The sequence below is a fragment of the Mustela nigripes genome, chromosome 9 (assembly GCF_022355385.1).
Source record: "Mustela nigripes isolate SB6536 chromosome 9, MUSNIG.SB6536, whole genome shotgun sequence".
Lineage (NCBI taxonomy): Eukaryota > Metazoa > Chordata > Mammalia > Carnivora > Mustelidae > Mustela > Mustela nigripes.
In genome coordinates, this window is record NC_081565.1 from 26,189,813 (window position 1) to 26,204,755 (window position 14,943).

The following is a 14,943-nucleotide window of genomic DNA, read 5'->3' on the forward strand; positions in this document are numbered from 1 at the left end:
AAGACTATGCTTCTATAAAAGGTGGTTAAACAAATCTATGAGAAATAGGGACACCTGCCTGGCTCAGTTGGTAAAGCATGCACTATTGATGTCAGGATCATGAGTTTAATCCAACATTGGGAGTAGAGTTTACTTTAAAAAAAAAAAACAAAACTAATTTATGAGAGATAGTGGCTATTAAATATTAAAGTCCTAAAGTCAAATTTCCTGGTTTTGATCCTAGTTCAATCACTGAACACGTAAATTTTAGCAAAGTTTCTCAATACCTCAATTTTCTCATTTGTCAAATGTGAAAAATAATGGTTATAGTACTCATGATTAAATATGAATATAAAGAATTTAGCTGATATACAGTTAACTCACTAAATATTAGCTATCAAATTTATTATTCTACTTCCACTTATTTCCACTGCCACACATTTCCACTATTACTTTTTCACACAGCCATCGCTATTTATAATACTCCCCTTTAAGACTGGTTACATACCCATTTAAAAATTATCACCAAAAAAATGAACTTTAAGTATTCTTAACATTACATATTTGATATGGTTTTTATTCAAAAGTATAGTTTCTGCTTCAGACATAGCAAAGCACTTTGTATTATAGTTTTCTTTTAGCTTTATGGATCACTCTCCTTAAGGATAACTAAATATTTGAATTTGTAAGAAACCAAAGCAATTCCTGCTAACATTTTTTTCTTCACTTCAAATTAAATTAAAAACAAAATTAGGGGCACCTGGGTGGCTTAGTCGTTAAGCATCTGCCTTCAGGTCAGGTCATGATCCCAGGGTCCTGGGACTGAACCCTGTATCAGGCTCCCTGCTCAGCGGGAAGACTGCTTCTCCCTCTCCCACTCCCCCTGCTTGTGTTCCCTCTCTTGCTGTCTCTCTCTCTCTCTCTGTCAAATAAATAAATAAATAATCTAAAAACAAACACAAAACAAAATCAATGCTACATCCCATAAGGCTCTGAAAAATCCAAAAGAGACTATGACAAGAACAATTATTACATACGAATCATAATCACTTGGACTTTTTGTGTAGTTAGTCACATTCTTATTTTATCCTGCTGTATATCTGTATGTATGAGTTAGTTAGATAAACCGTTTGGGGCCAAATATTTGGTGCCCTTTCACATTTGACAAGCTTCCAACTCAAATACATAAGAAAATGGTAACATACTTGCCTCTGGGACAGAATATAAGTGAAGGGCGAGAAAGAGACAAACTTTGCAGTTAAAAACATTGCCTTAATTTGGGTTCCTTCCTTAGCACATGCATTCACTTTTGGAACATAAAATAGGTTTTAAAGAAAAAAAGATTCATTTATTAATAATTTACAAAACAATTTTTTAAATGTCTCATATTTCACCATAATGGCAGCTTACCAGATTGAAGATGCCAGTAATATATTAGTGTTGTTTGCAAGAAACCTCAACGGAGGCTCTGCAAGCAATACACAGGATAAAATTCCTCCACCAAAGCAATGGAGCATAGCAGTAAACCAGCTTGAAAGAGGATTCTTCCATGCCACTGCCGCAGCTCCTGAAATGGTAAAGTAAAAATGTGGTCTGAGATAACTGTATGCTAAACAAATCCTAAGGTACCAATGGCACTAAAGAAATAAACTTCTTAATTTCATAACTTTCGAAAGCTTACTATTACTCATAGGTGTGGCAATCATGATCATCATAAACTCTACCTATTATTCTTTAAAGCAAGACTGGAAACATTTTAAGACATACATAATTTGGGGCATCTTTAAAATACTCTGTCCGGGCTCTTACTGCCAGTTTCCCAGTAGTACATTATTATAAACAATCTCCCTACCTACTCTCTCCTTTTATTCCCAGCCCTATTTTAAGTACTTCCAGTTGATATGTCAGAGCAAATTTGAAGAAAAATTATCTTAAGCACTTTAAAAAATAAAAGCTGAAATAAATAAACTAAGCTTTTAACGTGACAGGCTAGAAACAGAATCACAAAATAAACCCAGAGGTGAAAGGGTGATGAGGAACAGATATACACACAATCTTAAAATGCTTCCTAACAAGGCACTTATTAATTACAGAGGGAAATAGTAATTTTAGGTGGAGAAACCTTGCAGACATTACTATAAACAAACATCAGGTGACTCTTGTTATGATTCACCAAGAACACATCTTTCTCCTACAGTACTGCTACCAACAATATATAACCTAAACTAACTTAATCAGATACACCCAAACTGAGGGTGCTTCTGGAAAAAAAACCTCGCCTATACTTTAGCAAAGCTAAGTCAAGAAACACAAAAATAAAACAAAGGCTGATGAAATGCTCCAGATTAAATAACATGAAAGAGACAACAACTACATACAGTGCATATTCTAGATCATATCCTGGAGTGGGAAAGAATATTTATAAATGACCTTTTTGGACAACTGATGAACTCTAAATATGGACCCTGGCCTAATAACAGTGTTGTATCACTGTTAAACTTTCTGATTTTAGTAACTGTTTTGTGGTTCGTAAATATTAACACACTTAAGTAATTTGATGTAACTGGGCAAATGCTTCCAATTTACATTCAAGTGGCTCTGAAAAAATAATATGCATAAATAAAAACATTCAGAGAGATGCTAAAGTACAAACTTCTAGTTATAAAATGAATAAATTCTGGGGATCTAATGTACAGCATAGTGACTACAGTTTATTAATACTGTATTGTACACTTAAAATTTGCTAAGACAGTCAATCTCAAGTCACTACCACCAATTTAAAAAAAAGAAAAGTAACCATGTGAGATAATGGGTGTGCTAATTAACTTGAGAATCATTTAACAATCCATATGCATATCAAACCATTAAATTGTACACTTTGAAGATACATAATTTTATCAATTATACCTCAATAAAGCTGGAAAAAATAAATGGGGCAAAATGTAAATGGTTGGTGAATCTGAGTAAAATATATGAGAATTATTTGACCTATTCTGGCAATTCTGTAAGTATGAAATATCAAAGGGAAAGTATAAAAAATAAACTCAGCCAGAAAAATAGAAGCAATTTATAAAAATAAAAGTAGAAACCCATTAAACAGAAGCTAGAATAGGGAAATGAAGATGGGCAACCAAAAAGCCAACCCAAAGTTATTACTGGAAAAGACCAATAAAACAGACCATTGTTCAACAAGTCTAAGAAAGGGGCAGGGGCAGAAACAAAAATAATGCAAAACATCAGAAGGAAAAATAAGGAAATAGTTTTATAGAGTTTTTTAATTATAGGAAAGCAACATGCATTTAATCTAATAAATGTGAAGATACAGTTGAAATGGACAGTATAAATCAGCCAAAATTCCCTTAAGAATAGACAGAAACATGAATCTACATATAACTATGGGGAAAAAAAAAAACTATAGGGCAAAGATCTATCTTAAGAAAGGTGCTAACCTCAATAAATTAATGGAAAACATTTACCAAATATTTTTGGATTACTCATTTTTATTCTATATAACCATTATGGAATATAGCAAAGGAGAAAAACTTAAATCATTCTATGAAACATACTCCCAACATCAAAAATTATAAATAAAGAAAAAAGAGACAGTGAGAGAGGAAGGAGGAAAGGAAAAAGATAGGAAGGGAGGGAGGAAGAAAAGAAAGGAAGAAGATACACTGTAATTCTTAGAAGTATAATAACAAATTGAAATCAGTAGTTTTTTGAAAAGGTAATAAATCATGACCAAGTAGATTTTATCCAAAGAATTAAAAAGGATTCAATATGTAAAAATTCATTTAAATCATTCACCATACTAACAAATTATCATCTCCCCTTTAGAGAGAGTAAAAGACCTAAAAATTCAATGTTCCTGATTTTCAAAAAAATCTAGCAATCTAAGAACAGAAGGAAAAGTACTTACCCTGAATTAAGCTATAAAGGGAAAAACTTTTTTGACTCCACTAAAATTTAAAACCTCTATATGAAAAAAGTCTGGAACAGTGTTTTTCAAATTACATAAGGCAAATTTCAGTAAATCAACAAAAAAAGACAACAAACACAAGAGAAAAATAAGCAAGTCACAAAGTGGGAAATATAAATGATTAATAAACATACCAAAATAAGAAAGTCCTCCCTTAAGTCATCAGTAATCAAGAAAAAACAAAATTTTAAAAGATGTTATATTTCTCACACATCCAATTGGCAAAAAAATTTACAGCTTAATATTCATTAACTTATTAGTCAGCAAAGGTCTGAAGAAATTCATATACTCCTGTGACAGTATTAAAAAGTCATTCTGAAGAATAATTTGGGAGTATAAGTTTATAAATAAAAAATTTTGATTTAAAACTGACTCAGTACCCAAGAAACGTCATACAAGAATATTAAAGCAGTGTGTTTATAATACTGTGAAAAAAATGAAAAAAAAAAATCTAAACAACCATCATTAGAGAACAGTTAAACCATGATCATTTGTGCTATGGAATATTATACAGGAGCAATAAAGAGTATGATAAAGCAGTATCAACATGGGATATTTTTACTCAGCAAAAACAAAGAACCAAATACAATTATGTAGAACAGCAGTATTACAGCATGGAATCATTTACTTTTTTCAATTTTTTTAGAATCATTTATGAGCAAAAATGCAAACACGATACATTTCTCTAGGTACCTGCATACCCATGGAATGCAAAGAATAGGGTTTGCAATACACCAACATGTTAACTGTTACTGTCTCTTGAGGAAGCCTAGGATTTGGGAGGATGCTCAAAGGGGATTTAAATTTATTTAATTATACCGAGCATATTATTTAATCATATTGGGATTCTTTTAAATAAAATGTTCATTTACTAAATGTGTAATTAAACAAAATTTTAACAAATTATGTCACACCCAATCTGTAGAATACAATGCATCTATTTAAAAGAATGTAGCAGCTTTACAAGAACTGATGTGACCAAAAAAATCATATGTGTATACATAATATGTACAGTAAGAAATTATTTACAGGGAAAAAACAGAAAACCAGTTATTCTATCAGAATATTATACAAGTAATAAAATAAGGTCTGCAAGAATTTATAAACAGTTAACTGTTGTTATCGCTTAGGATGTATGTGTAGGATGTATGTGTGAGTTCAGTAGAGTAACATCATCATACTTGTATTAACATGGGAATTCGGAGTGCCTGGGTGGCTCAGTGGGTTGGGCCTCTGCCTTTGGCTTGGGTCATGGTCTCAGGGTCCTGGGATCGAGCCCCACATCAGGCTCTCTGCTGAGCAGAGAGCCTGCTTCCCCCTCTCTCTCTCTCTGCCTGCCTCTCTGCCTACTTGTGCTCTCTCTCTCTGTCAAATAAATAAATAAAATCTTTTTTTAAAAAATGGGAATTCATCTGTGTGTGCTCAGGAAAAAAAGCAAAAGGAGGAGATAAAAGTCAAATAGTGCAACCCATCATTCCATACAACAAAATGTGCCCAAGAGTGAACATGCGTTGGCAGATGTGCATTTTTTGTGGTGTACACATCCTGTCAAGTGAAGTGATGCCAAGGTTTAATGATATGCATCTGGTGATAATTCAAGAAGTGGTGTCCTGTTCCAACTGGAAGAAAAATCAGTTATGAGAAATGTGCTAAAAGACAGGGTATCAATCTTCAGTGTAGCAATTTCCCCTAAACTTTGTTTGATAATACATGATCATGCTCTTTAAAGCCCAAGTCCCACAAAAGATGTCTCTACCTAAATAGTATGACCTACCTAAATATGTGTATAGGCAATACAGCACCACACAGTGATGACTGATTATAACATTGGTCAGTCAGTCTAATAAATGAGTATAATCTTTTCTTTAGGTAATGGTCACTAGCTCCCATACTGCACCATCTTCATATTGAAAAGCTATAGAGAGGGGCACCTGGGTGGCTCAGTCAGTTAAGCATCTGTCAGCCTTGAGCTCAGGTCATGATCCCAGAGTCCTGGATAGAGCCCCACATAAGGCTCCCTGCTCAGTGGGGAGTCTGCTTCTCCCTCTCCCTTTGCCCCTCCCCCCACTTGCCTGCACCTGTCTCTCTCTTTCTCTCTCTAATAAATAAAATCTTTAAAAAGAAAAAAACAATATAGAGTGCTTAAGGGTACAGACTCTAGAGTTTAGCTGCTCAGGTATAAATCCTGGCACCAGAACTTACTTGTTGTGTGAAGGCAACAAGTTAATTGTTTGCTTTCACACATCTTTTTTTTTTTTTTTAAGATTTTATTTATTTATTTGACAGTCAGAGATCACAAGTAGGCAGAGAGGCAGGCAGAGAGAGAAGGGGAAGCAGGCTCCCCACTGAGCAGAGAGCCCGAAGTGGGGCTCGATCCCAGGACCCTGGAACCATGACCCAAGCCGAAGGCAGAGGCTTAACCCACTGAGCCACCCAGGCACCCCCACACATCTTACACACACACACACACACACACACAGAAGAAGCAAAGAAGGGGATTACTTTGAATAAACATACAATTAGAAACACTCACTGGTGTCTGTCCTCTACGTTCCTTAGTATTACTCTAATGCAGATTTAGCATTACCTTCATCCACCTGATACTCACCACTCACTGACAACCAAATTCAAATGTACCCAGGTTTTCCTTTGCAAAACAATCCAAATCAAATTTACTAAATGATTTCATACTAATGATTTGCTCATGTAACATTGATTTCTGATTACATTTGTCAAAATAACTTTCCTTTTTCCTCAACTTGCATATTTTACATATAAGTATTAGCTCCATTTATAAAGTTCTTATTATTAAAATTCTAAGAGACTTTTGTATAGAGTAGGTGCTCTATAAATGTACTGAATGACAGAAAAATATATGTGAAATATTTCAAGAGGTCAAATATTATGATTTCACTATCATGAATTTCCCTTTGTATTGTACAAATCAAAGAGGCAGCTATAATTACATACCAGTTTTGTAACATCTTTGTAGGACCACTAAGCCCTCTTAGCTTAAGTTTCAACTTTCATAAAATGGGAGTAATACATAACTTATAAGGATTAAAATAAAGAAATATACATAAAAACACACTTACTACCTAGTACATGGCAGACGCTTTGTTGACTTACCTACTGAATGGACTGATCATGACCCACAGATAAAGTAGGCAAAATGTGACCTCAGGCTGCTTTTAATCTCTGAGCCCAAAATCTAATTCTTTTGAGTTCTTATTGCAAGGCTGGGACAAAAACAACAAACCACAGCTCTAAAAAAGTACTCATAACCCTAAGAGACTTAAATCAGCAATACTAAGATTTTACTAGAGAAAAAAAGAAAAGAACTGAATTAAAGGGTTTCCCTCGCATCAATCTTTTCTGTCTAATTCTCAAAATTACATCGGCTGGAAAAACTTCCCTAAATCAAACTGGCCTTTCTATAATGCTCTCTTCAGTATGCACACTATGTTAACACATTTTATAGTTATGAGGCAACCCTATGACAAATTTTCTTAGGTGTTATGTTCCTTTGTATATATCATAACAGTACCAGAATTAGTTTACCGTGAAGTTAAACAGTGAAAATACAGAAAGTTAACCAGAAACAGCCTGTGTATCTTTCCAGCATAAAATAATTTTCAATAGGAAAAAACAGTTAGTATGATAGCTTTAATTTTTTTCTCAGTTTTAAAACAAAGATATATTGGGCGCCTGGGTGGCTCAGTGGGTTAAGCCGCTGCCTTCGGCTCAGGTCATGATCTCAGGGTCCTGGGATCGAGTCCCGCATCGGGCTCTCTGCTTGGCAGGGAGCCTGCTTCCCTCTCTCTCTCTCTCTGCCTGCCTCTCCATCTACTTGTGATTTCTCTCTGTCAAATAAATAAATAAAATATTTTTTAAAATAAATAAATAAATAAATAAAACAAAGATATATTCCTTTAGCCTAGGAACAAGCTGTGATAATTAAGATGTGGTTTTTTTTTTTTTAATTTTTAACATGCTGATATTTAAAAGACAAAAAATTCTCTGTCCTACCTTGAGTTAAGATATTTGTGATATGCTAGCAATGGAATTATTTTCCCTAAAACTCTTAGCAAAATTTGTCACACTGAAGCCTTACTCTAATTCAAAGTATATGAGTTTTGAAGCACTCATAACCACCTATGGACTTGAAGATCAAAATAGTTTATTATGAAATGAAAGCTAGAAAATGAAGTCATATTCTACTTCCAGTTTTGGATCAAGTTTGAATCATAGTGGGCCAAGTAAATCCATAGACCCACCTTGTGGTTATTTCCCCAGTTCCTTAATGTATAACTAGAACAAGACATAGTTGCTAACTGACACAAAGCCTATGTTGATCCTCTGATCTATGGAGCAAGGATTAGTAGATGGTAGAAACATTCAAGTAAAATCTCCTAGAGTTTCTTCTCCTCCTTAAGGTATCTTTAAAAAGCAATACCACAGAGATGGGTGCTATAGCCAAAAACATCAAAGCTGAAAAGGTGGTGATACCTTATCACATCCCATTTAACATGCTTATTTGGTCTATATGTAAAGCAGAGGGATCTTGGAAAAAGTGAATTATCATAATTGTAGACAGGTAGTGACTCCAATTGCAGCTCGTGTTCAAGATGAAGTACTTCTACTGAAACAAAGCAACATAACCCCTATAACCTGGTAAGCAAATCCTTTTTCTCCATATTAATTTGCAAGGAACTCCAGAACCTAAATACTGCAGTCTTGCCTTAATTCTATGTCAACTTTCCTGCTCTCCGACAAAGTCCACAGAGATTTTGATCATACTGGGAATCCAAACTACATTACACTGACCCTACACTACACGACACTGATGACGTTATACTGACTGGATCTACGGGCAGGAAGTAGCCAGTACTTTGGATATCCTAACATGACATAACCAAACCAACAGTTTAACCAAAAGTTAAACTCCACTGCTAGGAATCTGTACCTGTCAGAATCCAGTAAGGAAAGAGAAAATACATGGTTATTTTAACAGAGAGAATTTACTCTAAAATCATTAAATATAAAATTGTTAAGTAATTGTTGAAAAGGTAAAAAGTAAATACTATGGTATCACAGAGGTATCAACTACAGAAAGCAGTTTACCATTGCTGGGGAAACAAAGGATGGGCTGAAATTATTTAAATTTAGAAACACGAACAAACATCTCTTTAGAACCAAAACTGAGACTCCTAAGCAGGGAACACTGCTCAGTCATTGTTCTAGTCCAGCCTACTCACTCTACAAATGAAATACTGGGTTGTAAGTTCTTATCCCAAACTACCCAGTTAGTGACAGAGTTTTAACACTGGTCCCCTGATTTTATGAGCTCTTTCTACCAAACCGCATCCCCTGACCAATATTTTATGTCATGTCAATCAAATATTCTTTGACTTATAAATTAAAAACATTTAAGTAAGATTCTCTACAACTAGTAGAAGTAAATTGTGAACTGTCATTTCTCAGACATCCTTTTCCACCCTACACTGGGCAGAATAAACTCAGTTTTTAAAACATCACAGAACAAGGGGCACCTGGGTGGGTCAGTGGGTTAAAACATCACAGAACAAAAGGGGTTTCTGGGGTTTCATGAATGTTCTATTTTTACCCAGATGTTGATTAAATAGATATGCTTATTTTTAAAATTCATTGAGCTATACATTTACAATTTTTGTACTTCTCTGTGTGCTATGTGTGGATTCATAAAGACAGCAAAACTATGCTGTCACCTTACAGAATCAACAGAACTGACAAATTCTTGACATATTAATCCTTTCATTTCCCACAAATTAGAAGGGGGAACAATAATAACTTTATTCCTGGATTTAATTCCTAAAAGCAAAGGAAAAACTCATTGGTGATATGGAAATGAGACAAATCATGGGAGAAAATAACCATGTCAAATGAAAGCTTATTGAGAAACTGCTAAATACTAAGAAACCAGAAACATTAAATGGACTTGCAAAAAGAGAGCAAGGAATATTTGAGAACTTTGGAATTAGCTGAAGAGCTAGCTCATAATTTATTAACCAATGAGACTTAAATACAGTTATTTCATTCCTGTAAGACTATTCCCCATCTGTAAAAGGAGTTCAATATCTATCTTAAAGAGATACGAGGATTAGAATTAAGATACTACAATGTTTTTGCATGTATCTGAAATGAATATCATTATTTTATAGGAAAGTATCATAAAACCTTTTGTGATACTATCAAAAAAAGAAGACTAATAGCACAGCTGAGTTCCTTTAGGGCTACAACAGCATCTTTCATCTTGGTATCCTCAATATCTAATATAGTGCCTGATACACAGTGGAGTTTCAATAAATATTTGCTTAATTGAAGTCCCTATGATTCCAGAGAAGTTAGCAAAATAGTGATGGGAGAATTAAGGGGAAAAGCAGATTTTGTGTGTTAAAATCAAGTAGAAATAACTGTAGATTAAATTTTCAGGAAGTCTTACAGAAAATAGCAACTAGATATGAATATATTATTGAAGAAATGTGTCTAATTTAATCAAGATTTAAGAAGAGAAGGCAGATTAAAAATGTAAGGTAAGAGAAATTAAAGATTAAACTTTCTATTAAATGGTTTCTAATAGCCCTCAAGGCAGCATTTTCCAACTTCCTAATAAAATACCCAGAAAAATGGAACACAAGCAAAACCTATCCTAAAACAAAACTAAAAACTATCAGATGCCACGGTTTAGGAGGAACTAAAGTTAATTATTTACAAACGGAGGTAAATTAAGAAATAAAAAACAGGGGTGCCTGGGTAGCTCAGTTGGTTAAGCATCTGCCTTTGGCTCAGGTCACAATCCCAGAGTCCTGGGATCAACCCCCACATTGGACTCCCTGCTCACCTGGGAGCCTGCTTCTCCCTCTCCTTCTTCCTGCCACTCTGTCTACTTGTACTCTGTCAAATAAATAAATAAAACCTTAAAAAAAGAGAGAGAAATAAAAAACAATCCAATTTATTAAATACCCTGATGTCTTTGCTTGAAGCACAAGTCATGTGGAAAAGGAAATGAGGGAAAAACCATCATCTACCCTTGGATTTGAAGGCCTACAATCTGAACCAAACAAAAAAGGGATGCTGTCCTTATCCATACCACAGAAAGAGTTAACCCACTTTACATCTTGTTTCCACTGGCATTTTTTAAGATCTAGGTAGAGACATATAAGATGTAAACAGTAGGAAAGTGAGGAGTGAGGTACTGGCAATGGCAGAGCACATTCCAAAAGCCAAGAATCTCCAGGAATAACATGCTTGAGAGAATAAAAAGAAGAATCAGGGCGCCTGGGTGGCTCAGTGGGCTAAAGTCTCTGCCTTCAGCTCAGGTCATGATCCCAGGGTCCTGGGATCGAGCCCCACATCGTGCTCTCTGCTCAGCAGGGAGCCTGCTTCCCGCCTGGGCACACCCCCCCACCCCTCTACCCCCGCCCCACCTACTTGTGATCTCTGTCAAATAAATAAGTAAAATCTTAAAAAAAAAAAAAGAAGAAGAAGAAGAAGAATCCTGGTAATACATGGATGAATTGTAGTTTCATTGTACTACTAGTCTAAGTTCTAGAGAATCAGTCAATGGTGGGTAAGAAAATGTTGCCAATTAAGTAAAAATTTACATAAAATATTGCCAAATCAAAATCCCTAATGAGTTAAAGTAATATCTCGAACAAAAATAATACCTCAAATAAGTGGAGCTTATCCCAAGAATGTAAGGATGGTTCATTATTTTTTTTTTTAATTTTAATTTTTATTTATTTATTTTTTTAGAAATCTCTACACCCAACATGGGGCTTGAATTCACAACCCTGAGATGAGGAATCGCATGCTCTTCTGACTGAGGCAGCCACGCACCCTGATTTATCATTTAAAAAAATGTATTACATTACAATTTTTTTTTTTTAAGATTTTGGTTATTTATTTATTTGTCAGAGAGAGAGAGAGAGACAGCAAGCACGCAAGCACACACACAAGCAGGCAGAGTGGCAGGCAGCGGCAGAGAGAGAAGCAGGATCCCTGTTGAGCAAGGAACCCGATGTGGGACTCGATCCCAGCACCCAGGCATCATGACCAGAGCAGAAGGCAGCGGCTTAACTGACTGAGCCACCCAGGCACCCCTATATTACAATTTAAATAGGAAAAACAATATGATCAACTCGGTAAGAAGTGGAAATACAAATTGCTAAGAAACTTAAGCAGTACACACCCAGCAACCAAGACAGATGCAAATGAAAACTATTTTTCTGATCATTAGAATGACAAGATATTTAAGAATGGTAACAGCAGGGAAGGAAAAAAAAAGCAAAAACTGTGGAAGAAACAGGCAGTCTAACACATTTCAGGTAAAAGCTTAAATAATTACAGTCTTTTGTATGAATTTTATCATTTTTACCTGTTTACAAGCACTGCTACTGGAATATAAAATATTTTTCACACCATGTGTAATACTGTTTAAGCATTCAGTTGGTCCAGTGCTTCTCACATTTTTTGGTCTCGGGACTCCTTGTGCTCCTAAAAATTAGTGAACAGATGAACAGTTGCAAGGACTGGGGGAGGGCTGACTATAAAGGGACAGAAGGGAATCGGGGGTGAGTGAGGAAACTATCGTATATCTTGATAATGCTGGTCATCACTTATCTGTATGTGTTCTCCAAAATCATAAACTTTATTATTATTAAACCTTTAAAAAAAATCAGGCCTGAAGAAAAAGTCTTGAAGACACCAAAGAATATTTATTGAGTTACAGGTATCAATATTTAACACATTAGAAACTGAGAAAATTTTAAAGTAGTACTTGATGTTTTCAATTTTAAAATAGTAACTGTACTAAATGTTAACATAAATTATGTATTCTTTGCGAAAAATAACTTTTCCAAAGCAAAAAACATTCAGTGAGAAAAGTCCCACTGTTTATATGCTAGCAAATCCCTTTTAATGTCTGGCTTCAAAGGGAAAACAGCTGGACTCTCATTCTGTTTCTGTATTCAATCTGTTCCCATATCATAGGTCATGTAGCTTCTGGAAAACTCCACTGCACACTTATGAGAAAATTAGTGTAAAAAAGACAACATCTGCATATTACTAGGAAAATAACTGCAACCTGGAAGTGTCCGGAACCCTAAGGGTTCCTGGACCACACTTTGAGAACTTGATTTAGCCTATACAAGAAAATTTCAAATATTGAATATGGCAGGATAATGTACTCCTTTTCAAATCAGGGAAACACTTTCTTATGCAGATTATCTGTCCTGCTTTAATACCATATTCACCTTTCCCAGGTCAAAAGGTCTACCAAACAATGCTTTATTTAGACTGAGCTACAAACACCAATGTAAATGAAAGATATTTCCGAGACCAAACAGTTTAAAAAACAAACAAACAATTGTCAATAAGAGGTACAGCACCTCCTCAAGCCCTCACTCTCTCTGTAGGACCAGGCAGCACGAACAGGGAGAAAGTAGAAGAAGAAAATAAATGCCTGAACTCAAAGAAGAGATCCATTACAACCAAAAGGCAAAGAGAATAACTGCAAAATCAAGCAGCCCAAGAGCACACATACACTGAATGTAAAATACAAGAAAATATAAATATTGCTTCTTGGCCATATACCAAAAAAAAAAAAAAAAAAAAAAAAAACCTCAAAATGCTCTATTCAGACTCTACCCTCAGTCTACACGTACTGAGTCTTGGACGGTGTCGGTCAGACGACGGAAAGGGGGGATCCCGTGTTTTCCAGCCATCACTTTAGCCAGAACGCTAAGCAAGGTGACAGAGCGCTGCGTGAAGAATAGTGGTGTGCCTGCTTGAGGCTTTTTAAGTGTTGATACAACTTTCAGGACCGCAGAACAGTCCAGAACGACTCACTATTCCAAGCGACCGAGTCCCACTTGCGGTCCTCGGGACCTCGGTCCCCAGAGTCCCACTTGCAGTCCCCAGGACCTCGGTCCCCAGGTGACTTTTAAATACTGTACTTTCCAAGGAAGTGGCGGCACCACTGGGAGACGGCGCACATCCTGGGTGGACGCAGGCAGGACCCGGGCTCCCGAATGCCCCAGCGGCTTCCCTGTCCCTTGTCCCTGACGCGGTATCTCGGACCCGAGGTCGTGCCTCCTGGGACGAGTACCGGCGCCACCTCTCTTCCCTGCCTGTTTCCCCACCTGCGCTCGAGGGGTCGGAAGGGTCGCCTCGCGGCGCCCCTCCAGCTCAACTATAGGACTCTGGGACAGAAGCAACTCGGCCGTTCAGGCGGCCCAGGCCGTCCTCTCGGTGAGAGGTACCCTGAGGGGGACCGTCTGCGTCTCCCCGCACTCACCCGGCTGACGCTTCAGCGCCATCACGGACACCAGGTAGTGGGCGATATCAAAAAAGGGGAACATAGACGTGCGAGAAAAGGCAAGGGTCAGCTCGTCCCACGGAGAATCCATCACGACGACGGACCGCAGCAGGCGAAGCAGCCCGGACGACGGGTTCCTGCCGTGCGCGGCGAGAAGTGGGGGAGGGGACCGCCGCGGCCGCGCGCCCTTTCGCGCGGCCTGGAGGAGCCCTGCGCGTGCGCCCTGGGACCCTCGCCGGCGCGCTTTGGGGGCGGGGCCGCGCGTCCCGGGAGTGGGCGGAGCGAGCGGTTCCCTGGTGTTCCGGCGGGAAATACATTACTTATGTTAACATTTAGCACCTTTATTATTTTAAAACGAATACGTGAAGGACTGTTTTAAGTTTTGCTGTTATAACTTCTTGAGAACTGTTTTTGGGTCCTCAAGAATTTTTTTTACGTCAGCTTTAAGGGTTTAATTTACATACAGTTGATTCACCCTTGTTAATATAAAGTTCTATGATTTTGGATAAACCTATGCAGTCCAGAAGGGTAGAGTTTCAGAGTGGGATTAGTTCCTTTAAATTGTTTCACCTAACATTTCTCAAGCAACCATAATGCGCAAGTCACACCGTGAGTCAGTGGAGGTATA

The 14,943-nt window shown here is 36.8% G+C and overlaps 1 protein-coding gene across 1 annotated transcript in view; it reads right to left on the reverse strand.

Moving 5' to 3' along the window:
- Positions 1-14,539, reverse strand: part of TMEM38B (transmembrane protein 38B) — a 58,269-nt gene extending 43,730 nt beyond the window's left edge. Inside the window, exons 1-2 of the mRNA XM_059411139.1 lie at positions 14,295-14,539; positions 1,390-1,546 (exon numbers count right to left, since the gene is read on the reverse strand). Of these exons, the coding sequence (XP_059267122.1) occupies positions 1,390-1,546; positions 14,295-14,406 (269 nt within the window). The 5' untranslated portion in view covers positions 14,407-14,539. The remainder of the gene's footprint in view (positions 1-1,389; positions 1,547-14,294) is intronic.
- Positions 14,540-14,943: the final 404 nt, after the last annotated feature.